Below are 22,230 nucleotides of genomic sequence, written 5' to 3' on the forward strand. Positions count from 1 at the left end.
TGGAGGAAAGAAGAAGAAAGAGAGTATGTGGTCTCTTGCTAAATTACGATCCCATAGGAAGTTGAAAGAAATAAAAGTAGGTTCGGCTTGAGAGAAAAATATGGAAATCTGAAAATAGAATCCCTGGTTAAAGAACCCAAAAACAGCCCAGGTTTGTTAAAAAGTTTGGAATCTTGGTCTTTACCTGCATGTTTGCAAATACATTGTCTGATCCATGAAATCCACCAGTGCAATATTTGAGCTCAGACTGTATCCTGAAAAACATAGGGATTTCTCCATAACAAATAAGCTTGACAGGATCAATTAAAATACAATCTCTTCTTGGCTTTTCTTTTCCACATTGAGTCTTCTTGACACAATGTAAGCCCATTCTCTTCTTTGGTTGCTCTGATTATAGAATGCTCTTTCTTAGGTCTGTTTACTAGTTTTCTATCCTTGGTGAGATTCATGCCAAACTCCTTCAAGAACCAGTTATTGGCCTGTGTACTTCTCTGAGTGATTATTTATTAAACCATACATACAGTAGTTCCTAGTTGGAAGATTTTGGAGCTTACATAATTGTTTGGCAGATGCTCTGTCCCACCCTACATATATACCCCCCCTTGCTACTAGTAGAACTCTTGTAACATCTCTTCAGTTCCTAAGACCAACACTGCAAATAAAGACACCTGAAGTCAAACAAGGTAGGACAGAAGATTGTCTGAAATCACAGATGATCAAATAACTTCACTTAAGATAAATACCTAGTTCTTCTTCATTGTGGTCTCTGTTGTTCACAGATAACAAGCTGAAGAAAAACCCAATTCCCATAAGATGACTAAGATGAGGACAACTGTTCCAAAAGCTGCAATTCTTAATGAGTAGAAACCAGTCTGTAATGCTTGATAAAGGTAGAAGTGTGAGACCATATGAGCCCCTGGTATAACGTTAGCATGGTAATATGTACCTCGTATGGAATGAAATGCAAGCTAGAAGTGAAAGATAAGGCAGCAACAGAAACAATTTGCTCCCACTTAAGCGAAATAAATGGGAATGAAAACAAAAACCAAGAGCTTACCGGGCAAGCTGCCACTGCTGGTCCATATAAAAATGTACAGATTCAATCCGGTTATTATTGGCATAGTGAAATCGCTTGGGAAGCATCTGCTTCAGGTACGCCTTGAAATGCTGCTCTGGGACCAAACACTGTAATGTAGAAATCACAGTAGATGGTCATATCCAACACAATGAGACACATCTTGCTCTTTTTTCTCCACCTTGTTAAAATCCACCTTCACAAATCTGCTTTGGATAGTACTCAGTGATGTATGGAGATTTAACAGGTAGAGAAATCAGCAATGACATTTCTCTCTTTGATTAGAGATAAATTTACATATGTTTATTAAGATTATACTTTCTTTTCTTCCAACAGATGGGCCACAAGGAGCAGGTAATACATAAACGACATTGTTAAAGCACGATTAGCTATAAGCAAACATTTATTAAAATACAAAATTATAGCTATAATAAATAACCAATTTCTCCTTCCATATTAAGCATCCGAAACCTGCTTGTACATCTTGCCTAAAATAAACATGCTAGGTCTGTACCTTTTTGAAAATATAATTTTAACAAGATAAAAACAATACAAATATTAAAAAGGAAAAGAAAATTAGGAAGCGTCATGAAAAACTAAGGGAAAAATAAAAAAAATGATAAAGAAGCGTACTTCAATTTTTTGGCAGCTGTTTATAAATGCATTTCCCTCTCTCTGTGTTTAAGGTTACATCATCTGGGCCTGTACTCTTATAGGAAAATATTTTAAGTCAAATGAAGCGTAAAAGACAAAGTTCATAGCTTGTTTTAACTTGATTTGAAGCACAAGTTATTATGATCTGAGCTCTTCAGGTACTGCTAATACTGTAACATCCTGTGCAATAGGACAGGACCCTTGGGTGATTTTTATTTATTTATTTTATTTATTTATTTATTTGATTTGCCAATTGTTTACAAGATAATAAGTATAAGTGTATACATAGTTGTGAATACATGAAATGGGTACATATAAGAAAAAATAAAAGAAGAATAAGAGAAACAATAGGACAGGGACGGGAGGCACGTTGGTGCGCTTATGCACCCCCCCTACAGACCTCTTAGGAAAGGGGTGAGGTCAATAGTAGACAGTCTAAGGTTAAATTACAGAAAGTTTTCTCCGAAACTTTCTGTAATGCCATGCAAGAAAATTGAAAACATATTGGTATTTTCTAAAATCTCATTAAATTGGACATTCTAATTCAAAATGTCATATGAGAATGAAAAGAATTGCAGGATTTGGGAATCTTGCAAAATTTCAGCCATGTAATATTTTAAGGTATTTCTGCAAATACTACTTTGATTATTGTACTATAGCTATAGTGGAATCCACAGGTATTTTTGTATTCAAAAATAATATTCGAAATTATAGCTTACCAATCACAATTTTTAGATTTAAAAATCACACTAAGACAAACCAAATCACATTATCACTTAAAATGATGGGTTGGAACATAGTCAAAGTGTTAAAAAAACAAAAAACTTTGTAATTCTATCCAGAATTACTTTTTATACCAAATACTGATTCTTGTTTATTTTTTTATTTTCCATCTCAGAAGAAGGAATATAATAATAGCAATATAATAATATACCAAGGGGATGCAACCCCCATATCTTGCTTGATATGTCTAAAGGAGGGAATCTGAATGAATTGATTAATTCTATAAATGATGGGGGAAATGAGGCTAATGTAGTTTGCTGGCTTGGTCAACTATAGTAAATCTAATCAATAAAACAAAATAAGAATCATGATTTGGAGAAGATGTCAGTACTTACCGTAAGGTTTCTGACTAGGCCTTCATAATCAACTAGAAGAGTTAGATGAGATAATTAGTTGCCTATAAGTTAAAAGAAAAATAAAGAACATCCAATTAAGTAGTGGTAGCCGAAACACTACATCACATTTCATTTTGTTTATCAGCGAATTAAAATATTTTTCTCTGCCGCAGCCGTTAGAAATAAATCTTTACATATATCAGAGCACAATATAACACATCAGTATAGATAATGCTAAAATAGTTTTCTTAAAGTGCCCCATATTGAATTAATATATATATTAATATTGAATTAATATTTAATATTCATACATGAGATTTCTGAATGGTCAATGTAATAAAATAAAATAAAACAAGGCAAGCTAAATATAATGTGAAGCTAAAGGACACAATGTTTTTCCTAAGTTTTTTTTAATGTGGATGGCCTCTTCCAGACTGGTTTGCCTGCACATATTGTTGCATAATGAGGCAAACTGGAAGGTGCAGGAGTGCTGCACAAATGCAAGTAGCACGGCGCTCCTGCACCTTCCGGACATCTCCATCGCCGCTTCAACCTGCCTGTGCTGCCAGCCCCCTCTTGCTGCAACAGCACCATTACCTCGTCCTGGCCGGCGAGGGCTGCGCTGCTTTTTGCAAGTTTGCACTCGGCCGAAGGGTGGGGGCCAGCGGGTGTGCAGGCTATAATCCAGGGTGCAGCCTCGATTAATTGCTTTGGGGGGGTGCTTTGGGGAGACATTTCTCTGCAGCCCACCAACTTTTCTCATGGACCACCCGTGAGCCATGGCCCACCGGTTGGTGACCACTGCTCTGGAAGACTAATCCTTCATTGCAAATCCCCAACCTCTATGAAGCATTGCCTACTGGTAGTAAAGAAATGTGGGAATATGGTATTTGACACTGAATATTTAAGTTCTGCCTCTAAATTTCTTGGTTTGCTAAGGACAAAGATCAGCTATCAATACCTATTATATTGGCAAATCATAATTACAATATTTCTATTTGCTTTGATTTGTGATCCTAAGAGATGTTCAGTATTAGTTTTTATCAGAAGGTCTATGTCAAAGTTTTCAAAAATTTACATCGTAACCCCTTTAGTGTCTCAGAAATTTTTTTACAGCACCATAGGCTTAAAGATCACCCAAAACTCTTCAGAAATGGATGTGACAAAAATTGTAAACATCCCATGGCATCCCTTGCCGTATATGAATACTGATAGAAAGGAGTATTTAAATTTTTGCCATTGTTATTTTAAAAGATAAACATCATGACTTTTTTTCAGGTGCAAATAAAGGGTGGAATCCAGTGGTGGGATTCAATTTATTTTACTTCCGGTTCTGTGGGCGAGGCTTAGTGTGTGTGGCAGGGGAAGGATTCTGTAAAATCTCCAGTCAGAGGCGGTATTTGCCAGTTCTCTGAACTGCTCAAAATTTCCGCTACCGGTTCTTCAGAACTGGTTGGAATGCTGAATACCACCTCTGGTGGAATCCAGTGTTGATCATCTTTTGAAAGAAAGAAACTGTCCCCCCACCAAAAATATATATGTAGCTAAATTATTTTTGAAGTTCTCCAAAACAAGAGAGAATTGGCCACTCTCACTTTTGTGAGTCAGGTTATCAGGAAAAGTTCAACCAGCAAATACAAACATTTAATTTGACCCTACAGCTTCATATGAGACCAACATTTACACACTAAAACAAACAATACAAAACAAGCAAGTAATTCAAATTGGTCTAGTAGTTACATACAAGAGAAATACTCATCTGGAGAATTTTGGGGTCTTAAGCGAGCTGCAGGGCCAGGTACCACAAACAGATCTTTAACATTGCTCAAATATGCATCCAAGTAGACTGTTTTTTGGCAGTTAGCTTCCTCCATTCCTTGCAAGAAAAATATAAAGTTTTATGCTCATTTATAAATATGGACATATCTTACTATGCACTGAGAAAAAGTAGCTCTCATGTATAATTCCTAGCAAGAAATTAACTCTAAGACTTGTTTGTTCACATAAATGAATATAAAGTATTTCTACTTTCCATATTGTTTCCAACTTCTTTATATGCAAGTCCCAATGACTGAACAAAAGTTACCTGTTTAGAACCCACTTAAACAAGTGGTCTTTATAAACAATGAACATCCCAGGTTCTAGATTAGGGGTGGGGAATTATGGCTTTTTTATGACCCAGCATTTATACATGGGGCTCCAAATGTCTGGGAATGTAAGCATTGGGTGTTTATACAATTTTATACCCCAATTGGCAGACAGGATGTCACATGGTTAGCCTTAGTCAGAAAATCTAGAACATTCATTTCCTTCCTAACTGACTGGTGCTCAATCTATGGACAACATCCTATGAAGCTGTACTTCATATATAACTAAAGTAGGTCATCTGTATCTCACATTAGCACTTATATTTGCACCAAGCATTGTTGGTTTGGCACATGGCTTCAATTAAACTACGATTATAATTTCTGTAATCAATAATCCAGCTGGGTTAGAATTAAGTCCAGTAGTGAATTCATGAAAATTTGCTCCTAAACTAGTCTACATTTATTTAGAAGTTTTTTTTAATATTGCCAAACTACTGCAAAATTATCTTTTCTTTAAAAACAATAGTTCAAAAGACATTCAAAAATGTTTTAAGTATCCTAAAATCTATATGTTTTAACAAGACTTACCATGGTCAGAAATAAGAATAATATTAATGCAGTTGTGAAGGTTCATTTGCTTAAGCCCATCCATCAACAACCCAACCACTTTGTCTACTCTCTCTAATGCAAGAATGACCTGCAAATCAAAAGTGAAGAGAAGCAAAACAAATAAGTAAACCTACGTTTTAAAAAAAATTAAAATATTCTGCTGTCAATAGAAAGCATCTGTCAGTAATATAGAGTAAGGAATTGGTTATCCATTAGTCTCCCTTGCTCTGCAACACTTATCAATTTTTAATTCTGCTTGATATAGTTTGGAGAGCTCTTTAATGGAGCAACATAGCTGACTGATATTTTCCATCAGCAGCAGAAGATCGTTTAGATATCCTTCATGATGACTACTGACACAAGTAAAATTAATTGTGATATAGACCTCTGTCTAAGATGAGCAATTCCAGCAATGATCATTCTTTGACTGCATAGCTGAGCTGTGCAGGATTGCTGTTCAGTCACCCTTGTAACTGAATTAAGAGATACAAAGAGTCTTCCATAATAAAACTAAACAAACAAAGCCTTGTAGACTACTATTGCAGAAAACACTCCAAATTTCCAGAACACTTAACCAAGAGGAGTATCACAAATGCAAGAGAAGGAGCAAGAATGTCTAAAAATTAAGGTTTCCTCCCCCAAAGCGCTTTTTCAAGCCTTGTGACAAGAAACAGATGTTATTATTTGTCATTTATTAAATATACATCCCACTTTTCTACCTATGCAATGCCCATGGCAACTTACAGTGATTAAAAATACAAATGATAAAATATAGGAATAAAAACAATGACATTAAAATGAAAGAAACATTAAAATCAATATCATTAGAAACAATTCAGTTAGCAATTGTAAGTTTGGGGAAAGAGATATGTTTTAATTATTTTACTAACTATTAGAAAAGTGATAGCCAAACACTATCACTTTTCTAATAGTTAGTAATCACTTAAGACAGAGGTCTCCAAACTTGGCTACTTTAAGACTTGTGGACTTCAACTCCCAGAATTCTCCAGCCAGCATAGCATAGCTGGCTGGAGAATTCTGGGAATTGAAGTCCACAAGTCATAAAGTTGTCAAGTTTGGAGACCTCTGACTTAAGAAAAAGTTATTTTTACATACTAGATAGCCATATTTCTAACAGCAAGGGACATCTTCAAAAGGGTCCATCTGGCTCCAGGCAGTATAATGTTCAACTTTTCCCCCCTCCATATTTAGGGATAGGCATTGGCTTTCCCCTATAAAAATTAACTTTTACTTAAATGTTTAATGCATAAAGTTGATCCAAGAAGTATTAAAGTGATCTCTTTTTAAAGTTCCAGGCTATCATCCAATCCAACCCAATGTACATACATATAATCCTCTTTTATCTATTTGGGTCACTTGCTTTTTAAACACTTCTTAACTTTTAATCCTGTCAGTGTTAATGTCTTTAGAATGTCTGAGTCTAACTGTTTAATTTTAAATGAGGGGATCAAATTGCCCCTTAATTCGATATTTTTAATGTTCTTGTCCTTAATCTACTATGGAACTTAATTTAAAAGAAATGTCATTATAACATCCAGTTACTTACTTCACTGCTGATTGGCCCATATCTGTGTCCTGAGGAATCTGGTTCTTCTAAATACAGAGTGTAAAAGTGTGGTCTATATCAAACAGCATTAAAATTTAATATTTTACATATAAATTAAAAGAAAAGAGAAAATATTTAAATTCAGTAGATTTCATTAGAAACAAGTGCATTAATAACAAATCTTGGGATGGTTTATATAAAAATGTACATTATAGTACACATATAGATAACACATATGGATAAAGCACAATGACCAGGAGGCTGGGTCCTAAATCAAGCAACCTCTCACTAAATGGCCTTTAAGCAAATCATACTATCTCAAATTCAAGCCACAATATGAATAGTAGTAGTAATAAGAATATCAGTATATTAAAATACAGTATGCATGAGTGTTACAAGGATTTAAAGTATGTACATGAAGCATTCTGAACAGTTGAAAACACTGTTCAAATGTTACCTATACTGAAACCTCAGTTTAAAGGACTTTAATTCAACAGATTTCAGATTCAATAGATAAAATTTCCACTGCAATTATGACATGATGTTATATGACATTCTGTCCAGGCTAACAGACAAAGGAGAATAATAGACACTCCTTTCATGGAACTGAACCATTAACATGAAGTAATCACTATGTATTATATTACTCCACATTCATACTTTGTTACAGTATAAGCTTTTATGAGCCCTTTAAAACAATTTGAAACAAAGTTTACAACATCCATAAGACAAGCCAAATAGTGACAATTCAGTGTAGCAGTTACTATTTGCCTTTCAGTTATTGTATACATTGCTTTGAGATAGCAATTTACTTGCCTTTCTTCTTCTGGTAATTGTAGCCATCTAAGAAATGTTATTACTCTTTCTTCAAATGGTATTGATCTAAAGAGAAAATGTCAACAAAACACAGAGACTTACGTGTGGCATTTCCCTTAGGGCAGCTGTCATTGATTTATTAAAGATCCATCATATTCTAAACATCCAGACAATCAATCATTATAGATCAGGATTGGAACATTGTAACAATTATTACTTAGGTGCTTTGAATCGGGCAAGTTTTATGAATCCCCAAATTAACCCAGACAGTTCGTTTGGAGCTACCACATCTGCACTGCAAAAATGTGGGCAGTCACTAGATGGCAGTAACTCTCTGATCATCTGAATATTGTACCCAGCAGGTTTTAGCTAAGAGATTCAGAAAAGATTAAGCCATGGTTGGTTTGAAATAAGACCATCATTCAGAAAAGAATAAGAAGATATGTGCCATAACATGGTTAGTTACTTAAGGCTTTCTTTGCCTACTCTGTTTGATTAGAAGAAATATTTTCATGCATATCTTTGAAAATTAATTGGATTATTATGAAAATATTCAGAATGTTTTAAAGATCAAAATTTTCTAAAACAAGTGGGGCTTTTAAAGTGCAGGAATATCTGCTTAGCATTTTCAGAGACTTGTGCTTGGAAATGCATATTTAGGACAAGCACACATATATAATTCTATACATTCTATAATTACACCAATCTTGTATGAACGCTCTGTAACTTTACAAGCAAATACAAGGTTAATTCTAGTGAATCTATTAATGAGGTTAAAATAAATTCATAAACTATAAAAAGTATGTCCTTTTTTAATGGGACCTCTGGAATCAATAAAACTTGTTCCTCTATTCACAAATTCTCACCTATTGTATAATTTGTACAAGTTTGGAAAACTTCCATTGACATCAACATCTGAACCAGGCCAGAAAAATGAAGCAGATTTTAGTCCCTGATACATTGCAGTCAGCCAAATCTGTACAAAAAGAATTTTAAAATGTTATTCGTGAATTGTTTCTGTTCCTTTTGAAGCGGTATTTGGAAAATAATTTGCTGCTTTAAAAGAATTCCAGGGATTTTTGCTTGTCAGTTTCCACCCACTCACCCAAACCTTCTATGTTGTAGTCAAAAGAAACACAATTGCCCCTAACATTATGCCAGTCTTGTCTTATTGAATCTTTCATTGATTGCTTATGTTTATAGCATTTTATTTTCCAAGGTATTCATAAAAAGATGGGAAGATGTCTATGTTTATGATAGTGCCTTTGCTAAGTCTTTCACAAGATCTGCTATTCTGTTTCTTCTAAGGAGATAAATGCTTTATTTATTTATATAATCTGCAAGAATAGCTCAATATTTCAACATTCATCTGATCAAGCCTTTTCTATTCTACAATATACCATATTGGCATTGAGCACTCTTGATCTTCTGTTTAACAAAGAACTGCTTCATTTCAGCCTGTCTCCTGAAAAGCCATAAAAATAAGTGGATGGTGAAACTAACGGAGTTGACAGACATGGCAAAATTGATTAAATGCTTTGATTAAAGAAAATATTTTATCTAGATTTGTTTCTACTTGGTAATCACTCTTGGATTTTTTTTTTGATTGAATCTAAAACAAATGAGATTTTAATTTGGTTTTTGATGGTTAGATATGTTTATGATGACTGAGGTATTGTTTAATATAATGCATTCTAGTTCAAAGTGTCATTAATTTATATGTGTCAGAGTGCACAGTGTGACTAGGTGAGATAACCCAGGAGCAAATACAGCACACACATTTGTATTTACATGTAGTGGTTTTATCCCTACTAAAGCATATATACATACAAGTACTTTGATACAGGCCTTGAACAATCAGCAATCAGTAATCAGCTACACCATAGAAGCACACATGGAGAGACAGATATACCCTCACAAGGTCTCTCTTATATTATAGCCTCTTATAGTGGTAGCAGTCAAATAACCCTGCTGACTTATTGCTACCATTACCTCATCATTACAGCATTACAACCTTACAGCAGCTGGTCAGCTATTAAGTCATCATTATGTTTTCCTCAGTATGAAAGAAAGTTAAACGTTACTTTTTTTTTACAGCTTTTTGTTATTGTTGGTTTCTTGTACTCCCTAATTTTATATATTTCTTCTTGTTGTTGTTACCATTTTCTACAACTCCTCCCCCCCTTATTTTTTTGTATTTTATATATTTTTGGAAATTTAATAAGGTTTTGGAAAAAAAATAGTCTTTTCCTCCTTTCTTTGTTCTGTTTCAAAAGAACATGGCAAATTCATCCACTATAAATTTAAAATGGCCTCCTTCTGCTGCACAGGGCATCTGGCCAGACATCACCAATATATCTTTCAATCCACAGTAGCTTGTAGAATCCTTAATGCCCTTGCCACTTTTCTCCCTCCCATCCAATCAGTTTCCAATCCTTCCTTCCTTTCATTTTCCAGCTGTCCTACATTAATACCTCTCACAAACTATTTCTTCTCCCTTGTTTGCCTCGCTAATTTGTTCCCCTTGTCTAATATTTCTCTCCTTTCCTGCTTTTCATCTCTGTGTCACTATCTCTTTTTCTACTTGAGAGCTGCAAAAGCTTTGAGAAAAACAACAACGTCATGAGCATGGAAACTGGCTGGATGACTTTGAACCAGACATCTTCCCAGGATAAGGGGGCTTGTTGTTGTGGGGAAAATAGTGTGTGTGTGTGTTTTCTCCTTGAGTTATTTATAAAAATAATGAAGATGGGATATAAATACAGTATTTTTTTAAGAAGTAAAATAAAATTATCATAATTTGTGCATGTATTCAGTATCCTGAGAATAAAAATACATCAAAGTACCAGGACAGGATGAACCGAACTGCAAGTGTGGCCTATTACACAAAGACAGTTGAGGAATAAAGAAACAAGGAGTACAAGTAAAGAACAAATGAGATAACAAGAGAAAAATCTTTCATGTTTCAAAACCTTTCAGTGCAACAATCAGCACAAACAAAAGGTAAACCTGCTTTTTGTCTATCAAAACCTTGTGTTACGCAAGTTAATAAAAGAAGGAAAAAAGAAAAATACCCACTACCTGAAATTCTCTCAAGTTCCCTTACTAGAGATATAATTTAGGGTACTATGAGACCTCCTATTATAAACATTTCATCTATTGTATTTATAATTCTGTAGGTAAAATTTGTACAGTTCTATGTAATCAATGCAGCATGCACAGTAAAATGAATTGCAGCTTTTCCGCCTTTTATGGTCTGAATTTCTGATCTTAACAATGTAGTTTATTTGAACTCCAGTAAATTGATCAGTGTTTTTCATACATACTCATATACATAAGTACCCCATGTCAAACACATTATTGCCTCCCATTTTTCAAAGAAAAAAAGACCATCTTAACCCTACATCTTCAACAACATTTATGCCTAGTGCATTGTCTCTCCTTCATGAACCCTTCAATGTTTACCATTCTCTACACTGAACTGGAAATGTCTCCACAAAAAATCACACTTAGCCTATTGTCTTCTGACCTGCCTGATCATTTCTTTTCAAAGTTTCCATGGAATGGAAGAACCAACAGTTGAGTCTGTTATTAGTCCTGTCCCCATTTTTCAATTCTAAATCCATATGTGGATGAAAGTCACTCTACCCATTTCTGCTCATTGATCTTGCAGCTCCATTTTCTGTGATCGTGTTTATGTTAATATGATTAAACATTGTAATTTGAAACAAACTGAGCTGAATCTAGACTTGACTAAATGGGGTGCTACTTTCTATGGTTAAACAAATCTAAGCCCAGCAAATGTTTCTCGCATGAGAAATTTTCTGATTCCTCTCCATCTCCAAATAAATCAATTCTTTTTTTTTTTTTTTGCTACAGGTATCTCAAACTTTCAATAGCAGGAGCATCAGGGGAAGCAGAAATTTGACAGCTCTGCAACTTCTTTCTTCCAGCAAAAGTAAAACTTCATTAAGGGCAAGTCCCACCTGAGGTATAGATTACCAAATAGCTTGTTTTTCCTTCACCTGCTATCTTTATTATTATTATGTTATTATTTATCTGAGGAACAGGCAGATAACTTTGATTTTATCTTTAACTTTCTCTTTCTCTCGTTTCTCATGTTTCCCGTAGTTAGTCCCACGCAGCTCATATTGCTTCTCCGTGCAACAAAATTACACAATGATTTTCTTTAGTAGAACGAACAGGCAGAAGGCTAGCAGAGCGTACTCATGAACACCAATTAGCAGTCAGAAAACACAATGAAAACATCGTAATTTTGTAACACATTGACAGACTTAACCATTATCTCAACAGGGAAATTGTGAGCATCCTAGACTAAACTAAATCCAAAAATGTTATGGAATTCCTGCCAGTTTGGCATTTAGACAAATTAGCATCAACAGAGATATAGACTACACACCATTAAAAAGAACAATAAGAAGCATTAAAAAAGAAAAAAGGAGAGGAGAGGAGAGAAGAGGAGAGAGGAGGGAGGAGGAGAGGAGAGAAGAGAGAAGAGAGAAGAGAGAAGAGAGAAGAGAAGAGAAGAGAAGAGAAGAGAAGAGAAGAGAAGAGAAGAGAAGAGAAGAGAAGAGTTACAAGATATTATTTAATAATTGGTGGTGGGTTGTCAGTGGATGGTCAAAGTCTGCTTATTTTTCAGACACTATAACAACATTTAGCTACATTCAAAGACACTATATTGGACTGATCCAATAACAGCAATTGCACATAAAAGGAATTGGTGCTTCCCGGGTATTTTATCAAGTGAGCTATTATGAGGTGGGTCTGTGAGTCCTTACAAAAGGTACAATATAGTGGGATGTGAGGTGCATTAAGTATCTTTTGATAATTAATAACACATTGTATTCAGAACTGATACTTACTGGCTGTCCTTGATACCACTGTGGATTAGACTTCTCGGCATTTTTGAGTGTGAAAGTAGCATTTCTCTTTGGATCATACATTTTGTTATCCACTAGACCATGGGATTCTGGATACAGACCCTGGGAGTAAGATTTGAATTAATATGCATCAACGGTGATGACATAGCAACAATTATAGATCTCAAACTATACACAGTAGCAGACAGTAACACTTAGAGATCGTCAAGTTTGATTCTCTCCAGCTTAGCATTACAATAATAGATTTTAAACAAAGTTTGCTAAAAGAAACTCTGCATGTCTTTGTTAATCTTCTCTCACAATTCCATAGTAATTTGGAAAGATTCTAAACACTTTTTATTTCACGTGGGGCAATTGCAAGGCCAGGGGTGGGATTCAACCGGTGTTACTACCGGTTCGGTGATTACATTTTGCTGCGTGCGCATGTGATACAACTAAAGCTGTGCCACCCAGACAGCAGATAAGTGCTGCGCGAGAGTACGCAGTGTTTGAAAAACCACTTTTTTCCTGCTTTTTCAACCTCAGCTGTGCTGCACAAAGCAGCTGAGGTTGAAAAAGCAGGAAATTAAGGGCAGGTAAGAGCCCAGGTGGGCAGGTGGGCCAAACAGCAGCAGACACAGAACCAGTTCTGTTTCTGCTGCTCTTCAGAGTTACCAGTTCTATAGAGCTGGGCAGAACCGGTAGCATCCCACCCCTGTGCAAGGCCCAAGAGAAGTTAAAACATTAAGGCTTAATAACATTTTAAAGAGACAAGATTGGGTTTAGAGTGAAAAGAGGCACAAAGAATATGTCAGGCAAACAAAAACTGGGATGATATCTACACTGGAAACATGGAATTAAGGAGTGGGAGAAAGTTATGGAAGTTACTCCTTGGTTATTACTCCTAATATAATGAAACAGAATTTTTACAAGTCTGATATGCCTTTGAAGAGATGTGGAACATGAAAATCAAGAACTTCAACGTACTCTTACCGTAGCAATGCTGTAATGATTAGGAAATGTTTTTGATGGATATACTGGCCTTAGGCTGCGAGTATATGTCCCACATTTTCCTGTCAAGGAAAAAAAATGCAATTCCATGTTTATAAATAATGCACTTCTTCATATCAAATATTCAGAATGATTGGCACTTCCCATATGTTTTTTGCAGCAGCAAAAATAAATGTTATTACACTGTTCCAAATGAAACGCAAGATGCCCATCATTCTCACTATCTTCACATATTTTAGATACTACTAGAAGTTTCAAATAGAGAACTTAGATTGAATTACTATATCACTAAATTACAGATGGAAAATATTTATTCTTCTTCTGTGTCAGACTTTGTCTACCATCCCCTTGTTCATACACTTCATAATTAATTATTCTTTAGAGTATCAACATTTCCATAATTGGAAATGTAATCATTATACAATTATAAGAGTTAAAAAAAGAATTGCTGAATTCAAGTACGACTTGAGCAAGCTCATTCTTGGGTCTTGAATCACTGCTGCCCAAGTCTTATTTGGAGTTTACAAAGGATATGAAGAACTATGAAAGGGAACACCCCTTAATACTTTTTTATTATTATTATCCCTGCTTGCTATTGCTCAGATACAGTAGGTACTCACTTAATTTACTAATAACAGGAAGAAGTTTGCCCCAAGTTTGCAAATATTCAGCTCGGAATCCATCCAAAGAAAATAGTAACACTGGAGGTTTTGTAAATCTGAGTTGGAAACATTAGGACAGTTAAGGTAAGCTCATTATTCATTTATTTTCTATATGCTATAGGCCACTTCCTCCATTTGACCCTAAGCATGTGGCAGAAGAAAGGAAGAAAGGAAAACCACAAGAAAGGAAAACTCGTTATTCATCTACATCTGCTGCCTTCAGCCTGAGGCTGATGCCTTCTAAAACCTGAACCTCAGCTGCCATAACAATGGGAGCAGTGGTGGGATTCAAAAAGTGTTACTACTGGTTCTGTGAGTGTGGATTGGTGGGCGTGGCTTGGTGGGTGTGGCTTGGTGGGTGTGGCAGGGAAAGGTTACTCAAAAATCCCATTCCTTCCCCATCCCACTAACCTGCTTTCCAGCTCAGTTTTCCTGTGCAGGGCAAAAATGAAGACCCAGCCAATCAGCTGGGACTCGGGAGGCAGAGAATAGATGGGGGCGGGGCCAGTCAGAGGTGGTTTTTGCCGGTTCTCCGAACTACTCAAAATTTGCACTACTGGTTCTCCAGAACTGGTTAGAATCTGCCAAATACCTCCTCTGAATGGGAGCCGCAGGAGATAAGAGCCACATTTTTTATAACACTAAGCTGGGAAAGCTACAGTAATACAGGCTTTGCCAATCTACACAACATTCTACCTGAGAGAGAGGGAGGAAGTAAGTTTCTTTATGCAGAGCAAATATCTTTCACCAGATCCACCCCACAAACATGGACAGTGGGGAAAGAATACGCTGTAGCGGCAATTACGGGGATAAAAAACATAATGTGAATTAGTGCACATGCAAATAGGGCTTTATATAGATATGTACATGGAGGTAAATCAGGCAAGGACAGGTAGTCCTTGGTTAACAATGGCAACTGGGACTGGAATTTCCATCACTAAGCAACATGGTCACAATGTACAACATCACATGACTGCACCATTTAGTGGCAGCAATTCTGGCTCTTCCGATTGCCATTATTAAGTGGGCCACATGACATTAAGTGTGACATCATCACATGGTCACCAATTGCAACATCCTGCTGGTTTTCCCATTGTCTTTGCTTGTGGGAAGCTGGCAATGAAAGTAGCAAAGAGCAATCATGTGACCACAGGATGTGCTGCGATGTCACAATTGTGAGCTGGTTGCCAAGTGCCTGGATTGCAATCATGCGAGTGTCATGACACTGTGTCAGCCAGACCTTTTGAAGACCACTTGTTCAGCACCGTCATAAGTTCAAACAATTGCTGAACGAGTGGTCATTAAATGATGACCACCAGTGAATAGGAATAAATATTAACAGTCATGTATTTTTTAAAAAATGATTTTTTTTTAAAGATTTAGTTTTGGGATAAACTATTTTTTTCATCAAGGTTCTTGCAAGAGACATTTTGATACCACGCCCTCTCTCCTGATTTTTAGAAAGTTGCAAAATCCACCTTAAATTTTCTTACCCTTCTGGACACTGGTTTTCACTGATGTCTTCGCATTTCTCTTCAAGCCAACTTGTCTTTCCTTTTAAAAAAAAAAAAAAAGAAGTTCATCACATTATTTTGTTTTTCAAAAGAGTAAAACTGATTTGATAGTTTATTAATTTGGTAGTTAGGAAAATATGACATTTATTTTATTTTTTAACCTCCTATTAATTTTACATATATCATGAGATTTCCAAGTCTTTTTTTTTTAATCACAAGCCAAATGGAGCTCTAAAGTTATTCTTGGATCTCTTTAATATCACTATGGTTACAGTTGACATCTACAATAAAAAAAGGTCATTAGGTGTAGACATTTGTACTTTTTTTGTTTTTAAGGAAAAAACTATAATATTTAAAATGGTCATCTCAAATCGATGGTCTCCATTGCTTGTGAATGCAGAAACACTTAACAGGTGCAGGCTTTCGAATGTACTCCACCCACTGACCCTCTTAAAGAAAAATGCTGCCAAGCCACTATCTTTTCCTTAGCCCAGTTCCAATCTGAGACAGAACATAAGAAAACTAACTGGAGAATGAGATACAAGAGAGCAAACATGAGAGGAAAAAGGACTCAGCTCCCATTTCCTAAATTCCACATCTGATGTCCCATGCAAATGCTTCTCCTTCCTCTTCCTCTGCTAGGAAAGAATGGGAGCATGGCTGACTATACTGAAGCTTGCCATGTTCTTAGAAAAGAAGATCAAAATATATGGTACAAATGGTTGTATAAAAAGGAAGTAAAGATGTCTCGTGAAACTGATTAAACAAACAACAAGGGAAAATGGAAATAAGGATAAATGTATATATAGCTATGTATATATGTAAAGTAATATAATTAAATAAGTATTGTATTATAATTGTAATGATAACATAACAAAAAGTAAGGATTTAAGAAATAAGTTATAGATTCACTTGTAACAAATGACTTTAATTGACACTAATAGAAATGTACACTACTATGAAAATGTTGCAAAAATGTGAGAACATGTTTCTCTTTTTTTTAAATATATCTCTTTTTTGAAACTTTCAATAAACATTATTTTTTAAAAAAAGAAAAGAAGGTCAAGACTGTGAAAATTATTTAAATCAGGGGTGTCAAACTCAATTTCATTGAGGGCCACATCAGGGTTGTGTTTGACCTCGGTAGAGCTGTAATTGCAGGAATGTTCTTATCTTGGATGGCAAACCTCAGATAAAGAATGTTTCCAAGCAAATACAACTCAGGCAAACAAAGTCACTCATCTAAAGGAGGATTAGAGAGAGGAAGTAAACATATGTTAGACTTTAACTAGAGATAATTAATTGTGTTAATTACTATTATGCTAAACAATAATGAAAGTTAAGCAGTAACCAAAATTAACCAACGTTGGAGGATTACTAAAAATGTGTATAAATGCAAGACTAGACTCCAATAAAGTTCATCATGATTCAGTTGATCATGATCAAGCAACTCGACTGCCTCATCATTACAACAGACCTCAGGGTGCCAGGGTAGGCATGGCCAGGGTGGGCGTGGCCATCTCAACATCACTCATGTTGGGAGCACCTGTGAAGGCCTGAATGCTCTGCCAGCAAAAATGGCCAATTTTTGCTGGCAGAGGCACCACAGGCCGGTCCTTTGATGTTTCTAGGATGGCTCCATGGACCAGATCTCAGCACCCTATGGGCTGGATCTGGCCCCCAGGCCTTGAGTTTGACAACCCTGATTTAAACAATTCCCTTGATTTAAAGGAGCTTTGGACTGAAGATTTAGGTTAATTTCTGGCCTTAGAATGAATGTCAAATGACAAATTGATATCCCACAGAGAATGTACACATCCTTGAGAAGCACTCACATCTTCTTAAGGCAAGCTGTTCCACTCTGTTAATTATTCTCATTGTGAGGAAGTTTCTCCTTAATTCCAGGTTGCTTCTCTCCTTGATTAGTTTTCATCCATTGTTTCTTGCCTTGCTCTCTGGTGCTTTGGATAATAAGTTGACCCCCTCCTCTTTGTGGCAGCCTTTGGACTACTGCTATCATGTCCCCCCTCTAGTCACTAGGCAAGCCAAACCCAAATTCTGCAACTGTCAGAGGACAAACTTACTATGTATGAACTATCAGAGCAGATGCCTATTATATATGGAGTCAACGGCTAAACATTATCCTTTAGCTCAGTGATCCCCAACCTTTTTGGCGCGCAGCCCGGTACCGGCATCAGCTGGGTGCCGCGGCCCGTACCCGGCATCAAGCTGGGCGCCGCCATCCTTTTTGATGAAAAAGTGCTTCCGGTGACCTCACGGAAGCACGTTTTCATCAAAAAAGATAGCGCCAGCGCTTCGATGAGCTTTTCGGGTAGAAATGGCTTTCTACCGGAAAAGCTCACGAGCGCCGCCATCTTTTTGATGGCGTGCTTCGATGAGCTTTCTACCGGAAAAGCTCACCGGAAGCACTTTTCATGAAAAAGATGGCGGCGCCTAAGCCAGCGGCCCGGTAGGAGTTGTTCCACGGACCGGTCCGGTCCGCGGACCGTGGTTGGGGACCCCTGCTTTAGCTTAAAAACCAAATGCTTGCTATACCACATAAAATGAGAACCCAGTTAGCTCCCACTGAAGTCACCCAGTCTTTTGTCACACTGTAACCAAATTATCCCAATAATTTCAATAGATTCTTAATTTAAATAGACTCTGGCCTGTGCTTTCTTTTTAAAAAAATGTTCAAAGCAGTCTTTTAAATCATACTTCTAGAAACTAATACATACCTAGAAACTAATACAAAATCCTTGAAAAAGTAAAAATAAAATAAACAGGAAGTAGGATAAACAGTCCAGTGCACTGCTGCTATTGGAAGAAAGAAGTAAACAAGGAGTTTTACCTTGGCAAACAGAGTAATAATTGACACAACAATTATTATTTTTCACACAATCATCCGAGCAAGAACAATGATATTCTGGCCGGTTCTTCTCACCACATCTAAATTTGGTGCAGGTCCATATCTGAACTGTAACAGAGAGATACTCTTTGAAATTAAACATGTCTGGGCTGGCTACAAGGCTACAAACAAAAAATAAAACTTTTCTTTTTGTACTTTCTGAGCTCAAGGAAATATTGAGCAAGGATCTCATGTGTAAAGCCACCAGTCTGGGAGAAGACCTAATGCCATCATTAAGTTATCCAACCAATTAAAATTCCTAACATTCCTACCTAATTATTTCTCCTTCTCCCCGATCCATGCACTCTCTCAATATTTTAAACATTGAGTAGAAACCTGGAATTCATGGGTTCTAAACATCTAAAACAGACCTTTGAATCATTTTGGACTGATCAGCGTTTTTGGAATCTGGAGAGCATATCACTGGCACTGTCACAAAATAGTTTGCATGAGGTCCTCTCTTCAGAAAATAATTGCCATGGTGGGTATGGCCAGCATTTAAATATTGAATTTACCAAAAGAGAAATTGGTAAAAAAAAATCCATTTATCCCCCTATAGCCCTCATCTTCATTCTGATTTCTACTGGGAATATAAAAATCAGGCAAAATATGATAAAATATTTTAATTCACTTAGGTCTTCCATCAGTTCTGACTGAATTTATTCAACTGAAACATATAGAAATATACACAGTTGAAACAGATAGAAATAATGATTGAAATCCAGAACTGGTTGAAATACTGAGCTGGAATGAAATGAAATGTAATAAAATAAAACTAAAAAAAAACACCACTTACCAGGTTCTGTACAAGCTTCCTGAAAATCTAAACAGCAGTTTCCAAGTTCAACACATTCCTTGTCACAGCGGCAGGTTCCAAATGTTCTTTCATAGCAACGACCCTTGCAGGTTTTCACTGAAAGTTTTAATATATACTCAAAGTTACAGATTGAACACAACGTTCTATTTCAAGGTGGTTTAGCATCCACATGCATGAAAGTATGGATATCCCTTTTAGTAACTCCCGTTTTGTTAACCCCTTAACCAAAAAAATAGGCCTTCTCAGTCTAAAAAAGAATAAAAATGCTATTGAATCTGTCTTATGAATATAGATCTGGAAGCAGCATTGGAAGCATGCACGTTGTCTAAATTTCAACATCAATAAATGGAGACCATATAGACCAGGGATGTCAAACATAAGCCTGAGGGATGGATCCAGCCCATGGGGTGCTTAGATCTGGCCCATGAAGCCGCCCTGGAAACAGCGAAGGACCGTCCCACTGAGCCTCTGCCAGCGAAAATGGAGCTCACGAGGGCCATGGGTGGTCCTCCCAAGCTCAGTTGTCACTGGTAGAGGATTGCAGGAGGCTGTTGCAGTCAAAAACAAGAGCTCATTTTCACTGGCAGAGCACTCAGACCACCACAGGTACCCCCGACACAAGTGACGTTGAACTGGCCATGCCCCTGGCCCTCCCAAGGTCAAGCACAACCCTGATGTGTCCCTCAATGAAATCGAGTTTGACACCCCTCATATAGACCTATTAGATCTAAACTTGCCTATTCTCCCCAAAAGGATCAATTGAAGTCTTGTCTTGATTGGTTTAAGTACAGCTTCATTTACTCATTCCTTCTGAATTGTGGGTGGAGGAGGTTTAAACTAAAAGAAGTTTTGCGAGATTAAAAAAACAGGAGAGAAAAGCATTTCCATGGAAAACTTTGATGCTGGTTTAGCAATAGCTCTTCCTTGACTCCATTCAAGACTATATACCTAGTCATATGTGCAAAATAATCCCATCCATGTGACTTGGGTGTTGTGGGATTTATTTCAAGGAAGTATACATAAAAATGTAATTGAAGGTTGTGATCCTAACATATTTGCCAATGACTTGCATAAGATCTTAACTTCATTTGATTAATTAACTAAGGCTCTTGTTAATTAAATGGTGGTTTAGATAAAAATATTACTAACAGCATTCATAATTTGTATTGTACTGAGTTCCTAATGGAAAAGTTTTGACATTCGTGTTAAACCAGAGGAAGCCCAGTGAAAAAGTCAAGGGCCTAAATTACTTTGCACATGCCTGAATTATCCTTATAAATTCTTGTTTTTATGTAGGTGTTTCAAGAAGTACCATAGTATGTACCTTATTCTGGATCTGGTTCAGCTGACAAGCCATTACTCAGTATGTACAGAGGACCAGTGTGCAACGCTATGAATGTAAACTTTCAGGATATGGAGATATTTTTAAAACTCATAAATTTATTCTTTCTATTAGCATTTTTACTACTTACCATCTCTTGTACAGCTAGGTTTCAGTCCAAATATACATCCTAAGATAATTGTAAGCACAATGACGCATAATACCTAGAACAGAAAAGAAAGTTTTCTCAAAAAAGAAAATCTACTACACTAATTATATTCATCAGGACTCAATAAAGCAATTGGTTGATTGGCTGGTAAAAAGATAGCCCATTTTTAAAGAGTAAAGTCACTGTAACACATAAGTTTACCAAATGTTTATTGCTACAGCTCTGGAAAGATGACATTGTAGTGCCCATGCAGTATAGTATGGTGTTCTTTAAGATTGTCTATCAAACAAGAATTTGCATAGTAATACATTTCACAGTTATTTGTTTGTTTTTGCTTTAAAGTTCTTTAAAAGTATTCTTTCCTCTTTGTTTTACTTTCAATAATTCAGAAAGAAATTCTAAAGAAAATAATAACCATTATTTTGGTTATTGGTTATAACAATCATATTCTAATAACCATTTTTTTCTCATCCTGCTCAGTAGTGGGATTCAAAATTGTTTACTACCAGTTCTGTGGCTTGGTGGGCATGGCAGGGGAAGGATACTGTAAAATCTCCAGTCAGAGGTGGTATTTGCCGGTTCTCTGAACTACTCAAAATTTCCGCTACCAGTTCTCCAGAACTGGTCAGAACCTGCTGAATGCCACCTCTGATCCTGCTATTTTTCAAAACTCTTTTTCAACTACAGCTTGATTGTTTCCAAAGGGGATTAAGAAAACAGAGAGTTTGGTTGAACTAAATGTTTTTTAAAAGGCCGCACATTATAAATTGTGAGGTGTTTCTTGTGTGGTTCAGCTGTTCTATTCATGAGTAAGCCACAAGACTTCCATCATGTAGTCGTTTCCTGAAATCAGCTGTCCTGGCTTCAGGTGGATGATCTCTCAGTCTCTCTTTTATTTGGAAAAGTTTCTCCAGACAAAAATGTTCATTGGCTTCTGTTCACTATTGCGGCATTGTTTCTACTTCTTTGGGAACATCTAGTCTGCTATGGAATCTCACTGGAAGCCCAACTGTATTGGA

The 22,230-nt window shown here is 36.3% G+C and overlaps 1 protein-coding gene and 1 long non-coding RNA gene across 2 annotated transcripts in view; both read right to left on the reverse strand.

Moving 5' to 3' along the window:
- Positions 1–22,230, reverse strand: part of ENPP1 (ectonucleotide pyrophosphatase/phosphodiesterase 1) — a 47,594-nt gene that overhangs the window by 16,555 nt on the left and 8,809 nt on the right. The window contains exons 2-16 of the mRNA XM_087971561.1: positions 21,194–21,266; positions 19,701–19,817; positions 18,848–18,973; positions 15,976–16,036; positions 14,441–14,538; positions 13,803–13,882; positions 12,813–12,932; positions 8,793–8,902; positions 7,927–7,992; positions 7,111–7,183; positions 5,523–5,631; positions 4,592–4,723; positions 2,848–2,879; positions 1,058–1,185; positions 185–254 (exon numbers count right to left, since the gene is read on the reverse strand). Coding sequence (XP_087827687.1) covers positions 185–254; positions 1,058–1,185; positions 2,848–2,879; positions 4,592–4,723; positions 5,523–5,631; positions 7,111–7,183; positions 7,927–7,992; positions 8,793–8,902; positions 12,813–12,932; positions 13,803–13,882; positions 14,441–14,538; positions 15,976–16,036; positions 18,848–18,973; positions 19,701–19,817; positions 21,194–21,266 — 1,395 coding nt within the window. The remainder of the gene's footprint in view (positions 1–184; positions 255–1,057; positions 1,186–2,847; positions 2,880–4,591; positions 4,724–5,522; positions 5,632–7,110; positions 7,184–7,926; positions 7,993–8,792; positions 8,903–12,812; positions 12,933–13,802; positions 13,883–14,440; positions 14,539–15,975; positions 16,037–18,847; positions 18,974–19,700; positions 19,818–21,193; positions 21,267–22,230) is intronic.
- LOC148132914 (uncharacterized) lies at positions 16,052–18,146 on the reverse strand. Its single transcript, XR_015750639.1, has 2 exons — positions 17,474–18,146; positions 16,052–17,135 (listed from the first exon to the last, which is right to left on the reverse strand). It is a non-coding gene; the product is annotated as an uncharacterized LOC148132914 (long non-coding RNA).

Source organism: Notechis scutatus, chromosome 1 (assembly GCF_049901735.1).
Source record: "Notechis scutatus isolate UNSWTSFEM ecotype Mainland chromosome 1, rNotScu1.2, whole genome shotgun sequence".
NCBI lineage: Eukaryota > Metazoa > Chordata > Lepidosauria > Squamata > Elapidae > Notechis > Notechis scutatus.